This window comes from Oncorhynchus gorbuscha, linkage group LG17 (genome assembly GCF_021184085.1).
Source record: "Oncorhynchus gorbuscha isolate QuinsamMale2020 ecotype Even-year linkage group LG17, OgorEven_v1.0, whole genome shotgun sequence".
Classification (NCBI taxonomy): domain Eukaryota; kingdom Metazoa; phylum Chordata; class Actinopteri; order Salmoniformes; family Salmonidae; genus Oncorhynchus; species Oncorhynchus gorbuscha.
This window is the reverse complement of record NC_060189.1, coordinates 43,387,975-43,406,749: the sequence shown is the minus strand read 5'-3', so window position 1 is coordinate 43,406,749 and position 18,775 is coordinate 43,387,975. Positions and strand designations below refer to the sequence as shown.

The window sequence follows — 18,775 nt, the reverse complement described above, 5'->3', positions numbered from 1 at the left end:
TATAAAGTAGTTGTTGGGTTATATTACTTGTTAGATATTACTGCATGGTCGGAACTAGAAGCACAAGCATTTCGCTACACTCACATTAACACCTGCTGTATGTGACAAATACATTTTGCTTTGATAAGCAGACAGTGAATATCCCTTTGAGCGTGGTGAAGTTATTAATTACACTTTGGATGGTGTATCAATACACCCAGTCACTACAAAGATGCAAGCGTCCTTCTGAACTCGGCTACTGGAGAGGAAGGAAACCCCTCAATGGTGTCTTTAAAACAGCTAGAGTTTAATGGCTGTTATAGGAGAAAACTGTAGTTACTACACAATACTAACCTAATTCACAGAGTGAAAAGAAGGAAGTCTGTACGGAATACAAATATTCCAAAACATGCATCCCTGCACTAAAGTAATACATAAACAAATGTGGCAAAGCAATTCACTTCTTGTCCTGAATACAATGTTTTATGTTTGGGGCAAATCCAATGTGACACATTACTGAGTACCACTCTCCATATTTTCAAGCATAGTGGTGGTTGCATCATGTTATGGGTATGCTTGTCATTATTAAGGTCTGGGGAGTTTTTCAGGATAAAAAAGAAACGGAATGGAGCTAAGCACAGGCAAAATCCTAGAGGAAAACCTGGTTCAGTCTACTTTCCACCAGACACTGGGAGATTAATTCACCTTTTCAGACAGTATCCTAAAACACAAGGCCAAATTGCTTACCAAGTTGCTTACCAAGAAGACAGTGAATGTCCTGAGTGGCCGAGTTACAGTTTTGAATTAAATCTACTTGAAAATCTATGACAATGCCTGAAAAAAAATTGATAATTTTGAAAATAATAATGGGCAAATGTTGCACAACCCAGGTGTGGAAAGCTCGTCGAGACTTACCCAGAAAGAGTCACAGCTGTAATCGCTGCCAAAGGTGCTTCTCCAAAGTATTGACTCAGGGGTGTGAATACTTATGTAATGAGATACTGTATTTTCAATAAGTTTGCAAAAATGTTTTTTTAAATGTTCTCACTTTGTCGTTATGGGTCAAGGGGTATGAATCAAGGGGTATGAATACTTTCTGAAGGCACGGTCTGTGTGCATCATAGTGGGCATACATGTAAGTGCAAGTTTTGTGACCGTTGTGTGTCTTTATGTAATGAGTCTGTCTATAACTTCCTCCTCCTGGCTTGGCCACTGACTTTATCTCCATCTCTTCTCTCCGTAGTTCTTCACCTTCGAACAGTACAAGAAGCTGCTGAGTCTCACCGGTCTGCCCGCTGGCCTAGTAAGTTACCCAAACACACACACACACACTCACTCTGACAACTATGTGCCGTGGTTTTTCACTTCACATTTTCCACACACACAAAACAAAAGCACTCAAGTATATCTAACCCCATCACTCAAACCCCGGTAGATGGACACCCATTGACTGACCGTCAACATTCTTACCTTGACTAAGATTTTTCTTCTGGCTGACTCTGTGAGTTAGATGTGTAACTGAGACAGAGTCACCTCTACAAGGAATGACCCCGCCTCCCCACCCAGCATCCATTCAGCTGACAGATGTGTGTCAGGTGTGATTTCTGTGTGATGGATGGCCTACCTGTGCTAGCCCGTACCTGTACGCACTTCACAATGACTAGCCTAGCTGTACCTGATCTGGCACCGCGTAACTACCGCAGCGTGTTTGCATAGCCATCCACAGAGAAATGTTTACCTGTCCCATTGATCACTCCTCTCCACCTCCTCCACCCCCTTCAGTCTCTGTAAGCGGCCTCCACCTCTCCTCCCTACCTCCCCCTCCTCTCTAAGCCTCCCACAACCAACCCCACACTCCCCTCAGGCACTGTGTGGTTCTGTAAAGTAACATCATTAGTAATGAATTAGTGGGTGGGTGGGTGGGTGGGTGGGTGAGGGATGTGTGTGTGGGATGGGGGGGTGTTTGTGTGCTCGCCCCAGGTCAGGACCCATCCTCACAGACAGACAGATGGACAGACTCAGCCACTTCTTCCTCTCTGCCTTCTTATTGCTGCTATTCCTCCCTCCATCATCAATCACACTGAGGCTGTTCAGCTGCATACCCTGAACAGGATGACACACACACACACACACACACACACACACACACACATACAGTGCAAAACACACATACCGTACAAAACACACACACACACAGGTACAGGGGCACTTGACAGACAGACAGACAGGAGGACAAAACAAGAGGGAGAGTAATGACCTGCAGACTTGTTCCTGACGTTTTCTCATTACGCCTGTCTCAGAGCACGCACGCACATGCAGTACAAACCACACACACATCGCGCAAAAAAAGCATGCATACACACACCTGCACCTGCACCTGGACAAGAGGAATACCTATGGAGGAATGGTGTTCATCGAGTACAGTTCTGCTTTCAATACTATAGTGGCCTCCAAGCTTGTCACTGAGCTCAGGGCCCTGGGTCTGAACCCCGCTCTGTGCAACTGGGTCTTAGACGTACTAACGGACTGACGCCAGGTGGTGAGGATAGGCAACATCTCCGCCACGCTGATCCTCACACGGGGGTCCCACAGGGTTGTGTGCTCTTCCCCCCTCCTGTACTCCCTGTTCCCCCACGACTACGTGGCTACGCACAATCTCAAACTCAATCATCTGACGACATGATAGTGGTAGGCCTGATTACCAACAATGACGAGACAGCCTACAGGTTAGATCCCTGGCGGAAAATACCCTCTCCCTCAACGTCAAAACAAAGGAGCTGATCGTTCACTACAGGAGACTGAAGAGGGAGCACGCCCCCATCCACCTAGACATATCCGCAGTGGAGAGGGTCAAAAGCTTCATGTTCATTGGGAGTCCCATAGGGTGGCGCACAATTGGCCCAGCGTCGTCATTGTAAATAATAATTTATTCTTAACTGACTCACCTAGTTAAATTAAGGTTTAAAAAAATAAATAAACAATTTAAAAGACCTTAAACTCCAACAGATGCACCATTGAGAGCATTCTGTCGGGCTGCATCCCCGCCTGGTATGGCGATTGCACCTCCTTCAACCGCATGGCTCTCCAGAGGTTGGTGCGGTCAGCCCAACGCATCGCCAGAGGCACACTGTCTGCCCTCCAAGACAGTTACAGCATGCGGTGTCAAAGGAAGGCCAAGAAGATCATTAAGGACCTCAGCCAGCCGAGCCACAGTTCACTCTACTATCATCTAGTAGACCGAGACAGTACAGGACCGAGAGACTGAGAAACGGCTAATATCACCAGAACAGGTGGTGAGGGTAGGCAACAACATCTCCTCCCCGCTGATCCTCAACACGTGGGCCCCACAAGGGTGCGTTCTGAGCCCTCTCCTGTACTCCCTGTTCACCCACGACTGCGTGGCCACGCACGCCTCCAACTCAATCATCAAGTTTGCGGACGACACAACAGTGGTAGGCTTGATTACCAACAACGACGAGACGGCCTACAGGGAGGAGGTGAGGGCCCTCGGAGTGTGGTGTCAGGAAAATAACCTCACACTCAACGTCAACAAAACTAAGGAGATGATTGTGGACTTCAGGAAATAGCGGAGGGAACACCCCCCTATCCACATCGATGGAACAGTAGTGGAGAGGGTAGCAAGTTTTAAGTTCCTCGGCATACACATCACAGACAAACTGAATTGGTCCACTCACACTGACAGCGTCGTGAAGAAGGCGCAGCAGCGCCTTCAGCAGCGCACTAAGTTGACTGTGCCTTTAAACAGCTTGGAAAATTCCAGAAACGGATGTCATGGCTACAGAAGCTTCTGATAGGCTAATAAGCTTCTGATAGGCTTCTGATAGGCTAATTGACAAAATTTGAGTCAATTGGAGGTGTACCTGTGGATGTATTTCAAGGCCCGCCTTCAAACTCACGGACTCTTTGCTTGACATCATGTGAAAATCAAAAGAAATCAGCCAAGACCTCAGAAAAAAATGTGTAGACCTCCACAAGTCTGGTTCATCCTTGGGAGCAATTTCCGAACGCCTGAAGGTACCACGTTCATCTGTACAAGCAATATTACACAAGTATAAACACCATGGGACCACACAACTGTCATACCGCTCAGGAAGGAGACCCGTTCTGTCTCCTACAGATAAACGTACTTTGGTGCGAAAAGTGCAAATCAATCCCAGAACAACAGCAAAGGACTTTGTGAAGATGCTGGAGGAAACGGGTACAAAAGTATCAATATCCACAGTAAAACGAGTCTTATATCGACATAATCTGAAAGGCCGCTCAGCAAGGAAGAAGCCAGTGCTCCAGAACCGCCATAAAAAATCCAGACTACAGTTTGTAATAGCTCATCCTAATATACCTAATACTGTACATGCACTACATGGCCAAGTATGTGGACACCCCTTCAAATTAGTGGATTCGTCAATTTCAGCCACACCACGTCAGCACAATAACTTCATGAAATGGGTTTCCATGGCCGAGCAGCCGCACACAAGCCTATGATCACCATGCGCAATGACAAGCGTCGGCTGGAGTGGTGTAAAGCTCGCCGCCATTGTACTCTGGAGCAGTGGAAACGCGTTCTCTGGAGTGATGAATCACGCTTCATCATCTGTCAGTCCAACAGATTAATCTGGGTTTGGCAGATGCCAGGAGAACACTACCTGCCCAAATGCATAGTGCCAAATGTAAGGTTTGGTGGAGGAATAATGGTCCGGAGCTGTTTATCATGGTTCAGGCTTGGCTCCTTAGTTCCAGTGAAGGGACATCTTAATGCTTCAGCATACAATGACATTCTGGACGATTCTGTGCTTCCATCTTTGTGGCAACGCTTTGGAGAAGGCCCTTTCCTGTTTCAACATGACATTGAGATGTGTGGAAGAACTTGACTGGCCTGCCCTCAACTCCGTTAAACTCCTTTGGGAGGAATTGGAACGCCGACTGCGAGCTAGGCCTAATCGCCCAACATCAGTGCCCGACCTCACTAATGCTCTTGTGGCTGAATGGAAGAAAGTCCCTGCGTCAATGTTCCAACATCTAGTGGAAAGCCTTACCAGAAGAATGGAGCCTGTTATAGCAGCAAAGGGGGGACCACCTCCATATTAATGCCCATGATTTTGGAATGAGATGTTCGACGAGCAGGTGTCTACATACTTTTTTACAATTTTTTTCACAATTTTCTTAACAAATTATATACTGTCTATACACACCATGTATTTATATTATTGATTCTCACACATGCTCACTCTAATACAGTGCCTTCAGAAAGTATTCATACCCCTTGACTTATTCAAGGGGTATGAATTCAGCCTGAATTCAAAATGTATTAAATATTGTATTTTTTTACCCATCTACACACAATACCCCATAATGACAAAGTAAAAACATGGTTTAAGGAATTTGAGCAAATTGATTGAAAATGAAATACAGAAATATCTCATTTACATAGGTTTTCACACCCCTGAGTCAATAATTTGTAGAATAACCTTTGGCAAAGATTTCAGCTGTGAGTCTTTCTGGCTAAGTCTCTAAGAGCTTTCAATACCTGGATTGTGCAACATTTGCCCATTATTCTTTTTTTATTTTTTTATGTCAAGCTCTGTCAAATTGGTTGTTGACTATTGCTTACATAACCATTTTCAGGTCTTGCCATAGATTTTCAAGTAGATTTAAGTCTAAACTGTAACTCGGCCACATTCACCGTCTTCTTGGTACACAACTCCAATGTAGATTTGGTCTTGTGTTTTACGTTTTTGTCCTGCTGGAAGGGGAATTAATCTCCCAGTGTCTGGTGGAAAGCAGACTGAACCAGGTTTTCCTCTAGGATTTTGCCTGTGCTTAGCTCCATTCCATGTATTTTTTAATCCTGAAAAACTCACCAGTCCTTAACGGTTACAAGCATAACCATAACATGATGCAGCCACCATTATGCTTGAAAATATGGAGAGTGTTACTCTGTAATGTTTGTATTAGATTTGCCGCAAAAATAACACTTTGTCTTCAAGACAAAAAGTTAATTGCTTGCAACATTTTTTACAATATTTCATCAGTGCCTTGTTGCAAACAAGATGCATGTTTTGGAATATTTTTATTCTGTACAGGCTTCCTTCTTTTCACTCTGTCGATTAGGTTAGTATTTTGGAATAACTATACTGTTGTTGATCTATCCTCAGTTTTGTCCTATCACAGCCATTAAATTCTGTAACTGTCTTAGTCACAATTGGCCTCATGGTAAAATTTCCTTCCTCTCCGGCAACTGAGTTAGGAAGGACACCTGTATCTTTGTCGTGACTGGGCGTATTAATACACCATGCAAAGTGTAATTAAATAACTTTACCACGCTCAAAGGAATATTCCATGTCTGTTTGTTTTTTTACCCATCTACCAATAAGGTGTCCTTCGTTGCGAGGCATTTGAAAACCTCCCTGTTCTTTGTGATTGAATCTGTGTTTGAAATTCACTGCTTGACGGAGAGACCTTACAATTATCTGTATGTGTGGGGTACAGAGTGTGGCGGTTCTAGCTAAAACTATATAAATGTAAAAATATATACAAAAATAAGACTCATAAATATCAAAAAGAAGTAACAAAGACAAATAGAAACAAATTTGTGTTGACAAGTTATTTGTATTGTATTTGCGAGACATTCTACTGCCCTGTTGGTAACATGAGCATTTCTGCGCCTGCCGTTACACATGCAAATATGTGTAGGTGGCCAAGAAACGTTGATATGATGCATGCATACAAACACGTATGCATGCACACACACACACACACACACGTCATGCGCTGGTCTTTTCCCCCTCACACAGGCTCGACACACATTGACCACCCTTCACTGTACGTCAAAAAACACACCCCAAAGTACTTCATGCTAAATGTCCATTCGATTGGACAGTTTAACCTTTCTGGAGAATCTGTCGCTTCACCCCTATACTCTTCCACCCGTCCAACAGTTCTCTTGCAAGAACAGATCCGCCTTTGCGTCCTCCTCATACGTCTATGACATCTCCTTTCTCTCACTCGCTCTTTCATTCAGCCCCTTCTCTCCCTCTGCTCCCTCCATCCATCGCTTTGTTAGCTCTTTACATTTGTAGACATGTAACGATGGCTGTCACAGCATGACTGAGACTGATGTCCTATGTCCGTGTGTGAGGGAGACTGGTTTCTGTCAAAGCCATATGAAGCTTTGAGTTGTGCTGTTGTCTTAAACACACTACTATGCTCACAATGTAAACCCATATAATCCATCTTATACTATATATCTTATGTATGTACACCTTATAAACAAATACGCCCTGTACCTTTCCTTGTGGCTACCTGCCCTTCTCTGTTTCTCTCTTCCCTCTGTCCTTTTCCCTACCTGTTGATGTGGAACTTCAATCTTGTATTTCACTCCCGTACGTGTCCCTCTTTAACCATCTCCCGCTTTCTCTCCTGCTTTCCCCCTCCCTTCTTCTCTCCCCAGGCTCTGTCAGTAGCAGGTCTAGGGTCAGGCCTGACCGAGGCATTGGTGGTCAACCCATTTGAAGTGGTCAAAGTCGGCCTGCAGGCCAACCGAGATTCTTTCCAAGTGGTGAGATTCAAAAGCACTGTTTAATAGGAACTTAGTGCACTGCAATATCTCACTGTTGTCACTTACGATGGCCCGGATCCTAACTTGAGATCTGCATGCTTAACTTGCCTCTTCACCGTTGATGTTTATCTTGACAGTAACCATTGACACCGATGCATGATTTTTGCGATACTCGAGTTAAGGATTCCGCCCTTATAGTGGATCTTTGCTATTCTCAGTCATTGACACGTGCTCCCATACGGCATGCAGGTCGTTTTTATTTAACTGTTTATTTTACTCTCATAAAGTGGAACTATTCTATTCTCTGTCATTGACATAGTGCTCTTTTCTTCTCTTCCTGACCTTGCCCCGATACAGCAGCCCTCCACGTTTGCCCAAGCACGGAACATCATCAACGCAGATGGCTTTGGCCTGCGAGGGCTGAATAAAGGGTTAACGTCGACCCTGGGGCGCCACGGCGTCTTTAACATGATCTACTTTGGATTCTACTTCAACGTCAAGGACGCCATTCCTGCCAGCCAGGTATCGGGAGATTAGATTGAATCTGCCTGTCTGTGTTGTGGCTGTCCTGGCCTGTATCTCTGTTGTTTTTTGTCCATAGGCTTTCTGTTTTTACACCAAACAGACCAAGGACTTTTGACTTTCCGTTACATTAGATCAGTTGGATGTAACTGTATGTGTACAGTTTTTGTGTGTTAAGTTGTATTGTAGGTCATAGACTATATATTCCTAAACCAAACTGCCCAGCCACCAAGTAACTTTCCCCTACAGTAGATCTAATTGATATGTCCTGTCCATAGACAAAGCCAGGCCTATTAATCACTTTGAGAGCCTTTCAAACAGCCTCTCAGTCTAATATACTGGATAAGTGTCTCTCAGCCTGTGAAAATACCAATTTTATGGCAGTTGGATTGGTTAGCCATGCTCTAGGTACTACAGTTGGATTGGTTAGCCATGCTCTAGGTACTACAGTTGGATTGGTTAGCCATGCTCTAGGTACTACAGTTGGATTGGTTAGCCATGCTCTAGGTACTACAGTTGGATTGGTTAGCCATGCTCCAGGTACTACAGTTGGATTGGTTAGCCATGCTCTAGGTACTACAGTTGGATTGGTTAGCCATGCTCTAGGTACTACAGTTGGATTGGTTAGCCATGCTCTAGGTACTACAGTTGGATTGGTTAGCCATGCTCTAGGTACTACAGTTGGATTGGTTAGCCATGCTCTAGGTACTACAGTTGGATTGGTTAGCCATGCTCTAGGTACTACAGTTGGATTGGTTAGCCATGCTCCAGGTACTACAGTTGGATTGGTTAGCCATGCTCTAGGTACTACAGTTGGATTGGTTAGCCATGCTCTAGGTACTACAGTTGGATTGGTTAGCCATGCTCTAGGTACTACAGTTGGATTGGTTAGCCATGCTCTAGGTACTACAGTTGGATTGGTTAGCCATGCTCTAGGTACTACAGTTGGATTGGTTAGCCATGCTCTAGGTACTACAGTTGGATTGGTTAGCCATGCTCCAGGTACTAAATATATATAATATAATAATATATGCCATTTAGCAGACGCTTTTATCCAAAGCGACTTACAGTCATGTGTGCATACATTCTACGTATGGGTGGTCCCGGGGATCGAACCCACTACCCTGGCATTACAAGCGCCATGCTCTACCAACTGAGCTACAGAAGGACCACAGTTGGATTGGTTAGCCATGCTCTAGGTACTACAGTTGGATTGGTTAGCCATGCTCTAGGTACTACAGTTGGATTGGTTAGCCATGCTCTAGGTACTACAGTTGGATTGGTTAGCCATGCTCCAGGTACTACAGTTGGATTGGTTAGCCATGCTCTAGGTACTACAGTTGGATTGGTTAGCCATGCTCTAGGTACTACAGTTGGATTGGTTAGCCATGCTCTAGGTACTACAGTTGGATTGGTTAGCCATGCTCTAGGTACTACAGTTGGATTGGTTAGCCATGCTCCAGGTACTACAGTTGGATTGGTTAGCCATGCTCTAGGTACTACAGTTGGATTGGTTAGCCATGCTCTAGGTACTACAGTTGGATTGGTTAGCCATGCTCTAGGTACTACAGTTGGATTGGTTAGCCATGCTCTAGGTACTACAGTTGGATTGGTTAGCCATGCTCTAGGTACTACAGTTGGATTGGTTAGCCATGCTCTAGGTACTACAGTTGGATTGGTTAGCCATGCTCTAGGTACTACAGTTGGATTGGTTAGCCATGCTCTAGGTACTACAGTTGGATTGGTTAGTCAGTGAGTCAACTGGGAGGAAGGAAAATCAGAGAGGAGTTGGGTAGAGGGCCGCTAATAGCTCGTCTGTTTGCTCTCTACAACATCCTCAGAGGTTCACGTTACACATCCGGCATCGAGGGCCTGATTCCCAAACAAAAGTACATTTTGTTGAATGGAAACGTTACCATACGCCAGCCTGTTCACCGTGTAGAAACTGGAGACAGCATTAGGTCTGCGTCTCAAATGTCACCCTACTCCAGATATTGTGCCCTATGGGCCCTGGTCAAAAGTAGTGCACTACATCTGGAGTAGGATGCCATTTGCGATGCATCCTAGATTAACTTCCATGGACTAATTGAAAGCAGACAGTGTATTATTATTTCAGGAGGAAGTTAGTTCTACAGTGGGGTAGATGTGGAAGCCGTTTTGACTGAAGCTTTTTTTTATTGGGTGAATTCACCCCTGGTCTGCATGATTCTGGCATTTATGGATGGCGCTTATGGATAGTTATTATCATGCGTGAACTGTATTAAAGTGGTCAATAGAGGGAAAATGACCACTTCTTAGGCTTGGTTATCTTAGCTTCAGAGAGTGATCCTTTGGGGAAAACCAGTCATATCTCTCTATTCGGGAATTTTTCTACTGACTCAGAATGGCTGGTATTTAGACGGAATCATTGTGAGATGGAAAAATGGGGGTCATATAAGTCTAACTATGCATTATAACTGCATCATAATGCATTACACCTACCTGCAGGCTTGGCTGGAGTTGAGCCTGTTTTAGGTGAAGCTCAGCCCATTGTATAGTTACAGGATAGATATAACTTGCTCCAGCAGAGACGGGCTGGGCTGAATATTGAACCTCTTCAAATGCTTTTGTTAGCAGGGTGAGCAATGAGCATCGCAACTCAGTCGTGTCGGCAGTCAAATGCACTGTGCCACGTTCATGTGCATTTGAACGGGCTGTTCCTAACACAGTGCCGTCAGGAGTGAATGTCTGGGTTGGTGCTTATTGTAAAGTACATGTTGGTGTTCAGAGGCCAGACTAAAATGTAACCTCCTCAGTAACTCAAATGTAACCTCTGGGTTGAGTACCCCAACTCTTTTATGAGTACCGGTACTGTACAACTAAAATGACATTACATCATTTTACATTTAATTTGACTAACCGGAAATGTTTATTCCACTTCAAGCAGTTCCGTACTCCACATTCTACTTAAAAAAAAACAACAACTCTAAGATGATCTGTTATTTAACTCAGCAGCACTCAGTGTCCAGATCTTTGACAAGATACAGGCTTGTCCAGGATCTGCCTTTCTATATGCTTCTGTCATTTGTAAAAATATATATATATATATATATATATATATATATATATATATATATATATATATATATATATATATCCTGACCAATTAACCTTCAGAGTTCCCTGGGCCGACCGGGACTTCTCTCTCTCTCTTTGTACAGTAACACACACACACACACACACACACACACACACACACACACACACACACACACACACACACACACACACACACACACACACACACACACACACACACACACACACACACACACACACACACACACACACACACACACACACACACACACACACACACACACACACACACACACACATATATACCCCTGTGCTGCAGAGAGAGTCAATGCCCAATTAGACTAAATTGTCCCCATATGCCTCCGCCAGTCTGCCTGCATGAACCCTGTTTATAAATACTCTCTCTCTCTAGCAAGCGCACAAACAGACATGTGCTTCAGCCAATCAGAGAGGTGTAAACTGCAGTCAGGAAGCACTCATTTTCCCCCTTGCTACCATAAAATGATCAGGGTTTTCATGCCAGCTTTGCTTTGCAATCATATGCATGAGTCAGAGTCATTGCTCTCTCTCTCTACCCCCCCCACACACACATTGTCCTTACATCTATCCTGTTGGGTTGGGTTGGATTTCATCACTGCACCATCAAGATATATACAGTTGAAGTCGGAAGTTTACATACAACTTCGCAAAATACATTTAAACTCAGTTTTTCACAATTCCTGACATTTAATCCTAGTAAAAATTCCCTGTCTTGGGTCAGTTAGGATCACCACTTTTTTAAGAATGTGAAATGTCAGAATAATAGAAAGAATCATTTATGTCAGCTTTTATTTATTTCATCACAGAAGTTTACATACCCTCAATTAGTATTTGGTAGCATTGCCTTTAAATTGTTTAACTCGTGTCAAACGCTTTCTGGTAGCCTAATACAAGCTTCCCACAATAAGTTTGGGGAATTTTGTCCCATTTCTCCTGACAGAGCTGGTGTAACTGAGTCAGGTTTGTAAGCCTCCTTGCTCGCACACGCTCTTTCAGTTCTGCCCACAAATTTTATACAGGATAGTGGTCAGGGCTTTGTGATGGCCACTCCAATACCTTGACTTTGTTGTCCTTAAGCCATTTTCCACAGCTTTGGAAGTATGTCTGTGGTCATTGTCCATTTGGAAGACCCATTTGTGACATGAGATGTTGCTTCAATATATCCACATAATTTTCTTGCCTCATGATGCCATCTTTTTTTGTTTTCAATGTTTACCCCCTTTTTCTCCCCAATTTCGTGGTATCCAATTGTTAGTGGTTACTATCCTGTCTCATCGCTACCACTCCCGTACGGGCTCGGGAGAGACGAAGGTCGAGAGCCATGCCTCCTCCAAAACACAACCCAACCAAGCCGCACTGCTTCTTAACACAGCGCGCATCCAACCCGGAAGCCAGCCGCATATTATATTGTGTCTGAGGAAACACCGTACACCTAGCCTAGAGTCGCTAGTGCGCGATGAGACAAGGATATCCCTACTGGCCAAACCCTCCCTAATCCGGCCAATTGTGAGTCGCCCCATGGACCTCCCGGTCGCGGCCGGCTGCGACAGAGCCTGGGCTCGAACCGAGAGTCTCTGGTGTCACAGCTAGCACTGCGATGCAGTGCCTTAGACCACTGAGCTACCTGGTAGGCCCTATGATGTCATCTATTTTGTCAAGTGCACCAGTCCCTCCTGCAGCAAAGCACCTCCACAACATGATGCTGCCACCCCCGTGCTTCACTGTTGGGATGGTGTTCTTCAGCTTGCAAGCATCCCCCTTTTTCCTCCAAACATAACGATGGTCATGATGGCCAAACAGTTATATTTTTGTTTCATAAGACCAGAGGACAATTCTCCAAAAAATACGATTTTTGTCCCCATGTGCAGTTGCAAACCGTAGTCTGGCTTTTTTATGGCGGTTTTAGAGCAGTTGTTTCTTCCTTGCTGAGCGACCTTTCAGGTTATGTCGATATAGGACTCGTTTTACTCTGGATATAGATACTTTTGTACCCGTTTCCTCCAGCATCTTCACAAGGTCCTTTGCTGTTGTTCTGGGATTATAATCTGTCTGTAAACAATTGCTGTAAAAATGACTTGTGTCATGCACAAAGTAGATGTCCTAACTGACTTGCCAAAACTGTAATTTGTTTCAAAGAAATTTGTGGAGTGGTTGAAAAACAAGTTTTAATGACACCAACCTAAGTGTATGTAAACTTCCGACTTCAACTGTAGATATCACTATATCTTTCTTTCATATTGAACAATGACCTGGAGCAGGCAGATTATAAAATAGAAAAAGATGTCCAGGCAGATAAATGAGAGAGGAACATCCATGGATACTGCTGCAGCACAGACCTCTGTCTCTTTAGTGAACATCTCTATCTCTCTCCCATCTCTCATTCTTCTCTGTCTCTCTTCTTTGTCCCTGTCTCTCCCTTTTCCCCTGTCAGGACCCAACCCTGGAGTTCCTGAGGAAGTTTGCTATTGGCCTGGCCTCCGGAACCATCTCATCCTGTGTCAACATTCCCTTCGACGTGGCCAAAAGTCGCATCCAGGCTCCCCAGCCCATACCTGGAGAGATCAAGTACCGGACCTGCTTCCAGACCATGGGCCTGGTCTACCGGGAGGAGGGGTACGTATGGAGCGCTGAAGTCCGGGGGGTTGCCTCAGCCTGGACTCTAACCCGGGTCCAGCGACTCAACCCCTTAGCCAATTACGCCAAGACATCTGAACCTCTTGATGTGGTTCCTAGGTGTTGTTGGGTCGACTAGTGTATTGTCTGGGGCCTAGGGGGGGCTGATGCTGCTGTAGGAGTGGCACTGACTCACTGCTGCTTTTTCAAGAGGGAGAGAGGAGGAGGGAGAGAGAGAGAGAGAGGTCTACTCTCAGCCCACTCCGTCCAGTCCCCATGCTCTAACACAACACAGTCGCAGCTAATTAGTGGTCCCTATGGGAGACGTCGTTAAGGCTGTCCTAACGAGCCGCACGGCGCTCCATGGGTCAATCTAATCAGACAGAGGGGCAGGGAGGAAGTGGGTCGAGCCTTATTAACGCCATCAGTGGCGGGGGTAGGTGAGCAGGAGGCGTAGTGTGGGACGGGGGAAGGTAGGGGTGACGGGTAAGGGAGGTCAGCGCCAGCCAGGAACACTGATCACCTTGAACACATTAGGGTTAGCGCAGATAGTAGGTTTACCCTTAAGTTACACTACACTAAACACCAAGGACTATTAGTGTGCTCTCTCTCTCTCTCTCTCTCTCTCTCTCTCTCTCTCTCTCTCTCTACCTGACACGCGAGGGAGACAGAAACCGGGCAGGCAGTCGCATCTGCTAAGCCCAATAATGCCAACACTCGTAATTACACACACATGTTGGCGCATTCATGCACATACACTCACACACACACACTGTACAGGGATTTAGAATAAAAGGGATCCCAGTGTTTATTTGATTTTTTAAGTAATGTTATATTTTTGTTCTTAGTTCTAAGACACCTCTGTCGTTTCTCCAGATGTAATATTGTATTATTTCTCCAGATACTTGGCGCTGTACAAAGGACTGGTCCCCAAGATCATGAGACTCGGACCAGGTGACGTTCCTACAACTATTCAATTCACTTTCTTCCCAAACGCTTGGTCATTACAGACTGAGAAATAATAATATAGCATTTTTATCAGAGGAGCAATGTTTTTGGTAAAGAGACGTATGCTATTTGTTACAGTACATCTTGAATGTTATGGCTAATTTAAAATGCAGCTTACGTCTTTCATCATATCACTAAATGAGAGGTTGATTATACTATATTATAGATGGGTTTTTTTTATCTAGATGTGGTCTCTGCTAATGATAGCCTAACCCTTATCTTGGTATAATAGTTATTGCACAGCATGTCCTTCTAAAATCAGTCTGGCAACTCCATAGGGCTGGGCGAAATACAGTATTTGACAATTTACCGGTATTGATGCACGGACCGGTTTGTGTTTTTACTTTACCCTCTACACTGACAAAAAGATATAAACGCAACATGCAATCATTTCAAATACTTTATTTTTCACATGACTGGGAATACAGATATGCATCTGTTGGTCAACAGATACCTTAAAGAGAAAGTAGGGGCGTGGATCAGAAAACCAGTCAATATTTGGTCTGACCACCATTTGCCTCATGCAGTGTGAAACATCTCCTTCGCATAGAGTTGATCAGGCTGTTGATTGTGGCCTGTGGAATGTTTCAAATAATGTTAAATACCATCGTACCGTCCGATTATTTTTAATACCATGATATGATATTTTGGGCATGTCGCCCAGCCCTACAACTCCACACATGCAATTAGATGACATTATCAGTATTATAATGTGTAGTATTGTATTCATCTCTATGCCCCGTTGTCTTCTCCTCCTCCTAGGTGGAGCTGTGATGCTGCTGGTGTATGAATACGTATCTGGATGGTTAAATAAGAACTGGTGATGAGAAGAAGCCCACCAGCCTTGCCTTAAGGTGCCCACCAGGCAATCTATTAGGATGCCCACCAGGTAGTTTACTGAAGCGCACCAGGCAGCCTTAGGGGGCCTGCTGTCTCAGGTTCCAACATCCACAGGCCTCCCTAAACCCTGTGACCTCTAATAGACTGTTCCAGCTAGTGCCCGTCCCATACATACAACCATTGTACAACCAGAATGCAACCATAGTATAACCAGAATGCAACCATAGTACAACCAGAATACAACCATAGTATAATCGGAATAGAACCATAACGCATAACACTGATCTGTTATCCACATTGCAGCCATACAACGTCCAAGCTCATCTTCCATTACACTCAATAATAATCCACCTCGACAAATCAAGGCCCTGCCTCATTTAATGCACAAACATTATTGGGAACAACTTAACACTTCTAATACAATAGCCATGCATGCCATGACACACTGTGTGCATAGATGAGTCCTATATTGTATCTCGCTGCCATACTAATGTAAACCTATTTAACATACAGGGGGTTTAGAGTCCACTACAAACTCTTACAAACACACAGCCACGGTGTTCCAAGCCCAAATGTCCAGATTACACACACACACACACACACACACACACGCTCCACCCACAGTGCATTAATTCAAAGTCGACTTCACATAAACGTAATCAGGCACAGGATGAAGCCTCCTGTAAAAGTCTCTCATTTTTGTACACATTGAATAGAAATGACAAAATCATCATAGAAGACAATAGACTCGCATTGATATCTTGAAATAGTTTGTGATTTTTTTTTTCTTTTTTTTTCGTAGAATATCTGTTTCAAAGTCCCTGTGAAGCTACTTGTATGTGACAGATTAAAACACGTCGAACTTGAAGTGTGTTTGTGTGTGTGTGCGGGAGGGAGGGAGGGAGGGAGGGAGGGAGGGAGGGAGGGAGGGAGGGAGGGAGGGAGGGAGGGAGGGAGGGAGGGAGGGAGGGAGGGAGGGAGGGAGGGAGGGAGGGAGGGAGGGAGGGAGGGAGGGAGAGAGAGAGACGTGTGTGCGTGCATGCATGAGTGTGTGTTCCTGTCAGCCATAGAAGCTGTTAGCCAAGAGTGTGCCTTCATTATCAGTCTCCTCTCTGGGTCTGTGGGGCTGACTGAATCACTGGTGCAACGTAGCTTTACAACAAGCTCAATTAACAACCTCCAGATATTCAAATATTTGAGCAGAGAATGGAGTCTACAGCACACTCTCTCATTCTGCTGTATAGCTCCTGTAGGCACGCTCTCTCTCACTCACACACACACACACCTGTGGCTTAGCCTGGCTCCTTCTCTCTCCACCCCCCAACCCCCTCTCCTGGCAGCAGTCAGCAGTAGGCTCTGTTGAGTCAGGTTGCTATTTGATACTCATCATTAATGTGTGAGCTGCTCTCTGCCAAAATGGAAAGACTCCCGGTTCTTTGCCCCGAGGCCCACTGTACGGTCGGTGATAGACTAACAACTGAAGGCTGCGGATGGATGGAATTGTAAACGCTTAACCTGTTCTCTTCGTAATGGAGTGTCGAATGCATGCGTTCGTTCTGGAGTTCTCGCAACATGTGTTCGGTTCGTGCGCTGGAGTAACGTAGCAACGCAGTACACTCCTCCCTCACACACACGCATACAGGCATGCGAACTGTACCGCCTTCCCCCTTTACTGAACATATACCGCCACGCTCTACCCCGGCCTCGCCGTTCTCCGTTCCTTCACTCCCCCACCTGTGTAGGAATTCCTTGCTCTCTCTTGTCTGTCTCCAATGCTGACATGTCTTCCTCAGAATGGCCCCGTCTCCTCTTTGACAGCCGTGCAATCATGAGAAAACATAACGGTAGTAGCCTTGTCACAGCTTAAATGAAGTTAGCAGCCGGTTTTTTCCCTACCAGGCCACAGTGGATATAGAGGGAAGTGAAAGATGAAAATACTGTATCCAGTGTATCCAGTATTTGTAGGCAGTGTTGGGGAGTAGGTAACTATGTAGTTCAACTGCATTTTGCAGTAGTTTGGTGGTAGTTGAACTAAATTCAAATCTGGGTAGTGTTTTCAGTAGTTCATAACTTTTTTTTGACATTTAGCGTCGTAGCTACCTACTGTAACTACACAATACTTATTTTGCATCAAACCTGCCTCATTATCACTTGAAACATTTGTTTTTTTTGCGTGTGTTTAATAGGCAAAATTACGTTGTTTTAACATACAGTATGACCTCAGTGATTTGTTCTTGAAATGTGTAGTGTATGACATTTCAGATTTAAATTGATCAATAAGTAGTTTAGCTGTAGTGAAACTGCTTTTCAAAGTAACTTCAGTTAAGTAAACTATATATTTTTTAAACGTAACTTTAGTGTAGCTTAACAGTTTTTCAGTGTGAAGTAATTGGTAGCTTGGTAAACTATATTTTCAAAGTAGCTTCCCCAATACCGTGTGTAGGATCCACACTTTGAGTTTGACGGTAGTGTTCTGTGCTGACAGGGTTAATAATGGATGGTACACCTAACCTAGTCTCTGTTAAAGCATCATGCCACACACACCAGATGTACAGTGGTTTGGCTCCCCAGAACGGACCTGCTAATTTATCGTTTTTACTCACCTGTGTGTTTAAACATGCTGTTTTTAAGACACATAGAAAACAATCTGTCTATTGTCACCTTCCTTTTAAAAAGTCCAATGCACAAGAGCGCGCCTAACCCCATGTATTTCTGTAGTTGTGTATGTAGCACCCTGCTTAGTGTTACTTTATTAGACTGTGTGTGTGTGTGTGTGTGTGTGTGTGTGTGTGTGTGTGTGTGTGTGTGTGTGTGTGTGTGTGTGTGTGTGTGTGTGTGTGTGTGTGTGTGTGTGTGTGTGTGTGTGTGTGTGTGTGTGTGTGTGTGTGTGTGTGTGTGTGTGTGTGTGTAGCACCCTGCTTAGTGTTACTTTATTAGACTGTGTGTGTGTGTGTGTGTGTGTGTGTGTGTGTGTGTGTGTGTGTGTGTGTGTGTGTGTGTGTGTGTGTGTGTGTGTGTGTGTGTGTGTGTGTGTGTGTGTGTGTGTGTGTGTGTGTGTGTGTGTGTGTGTGGCACCCTGCTTAGTGTTACTTTATTAGACTGAGTGTGTGTGTGTGTGTG

At 44.6% G+C, this 18,775-nt stretch overlaps 1 protein-coding gene across 1 annotated transcript in view; it reads left to right on the top strand.

The window, feature by feature from the left end:
* Positions 1-16,523, top strand: part of slc25a21 (solute carrier family 25 member 21) — a gene marked incomplete at its 5' end in the record, with an annotated part of 41,078 nt that extends 24,555 nt beyond the window's left edge. The window contains 6 exon segments of the mRNA XM_046309555.1: positions 1,223-1,282; positions 7,448-7,555; positions 7,913-8,077; positions 13,626-13,807; positions 14,709-14,761; positions 15,578-16,523. Coding sequence (XP_046165511.1) covers positions 1,223-1,282; positions 7,448-7,555; positions 7,913-8,077; positions 13,626-13,807; positions 14,709-14,761; positions 15,578-15,639 — 630 coding nt within the window.
* Positions 16,524-18,775: the final 2,252 nt, after the last annotated feature.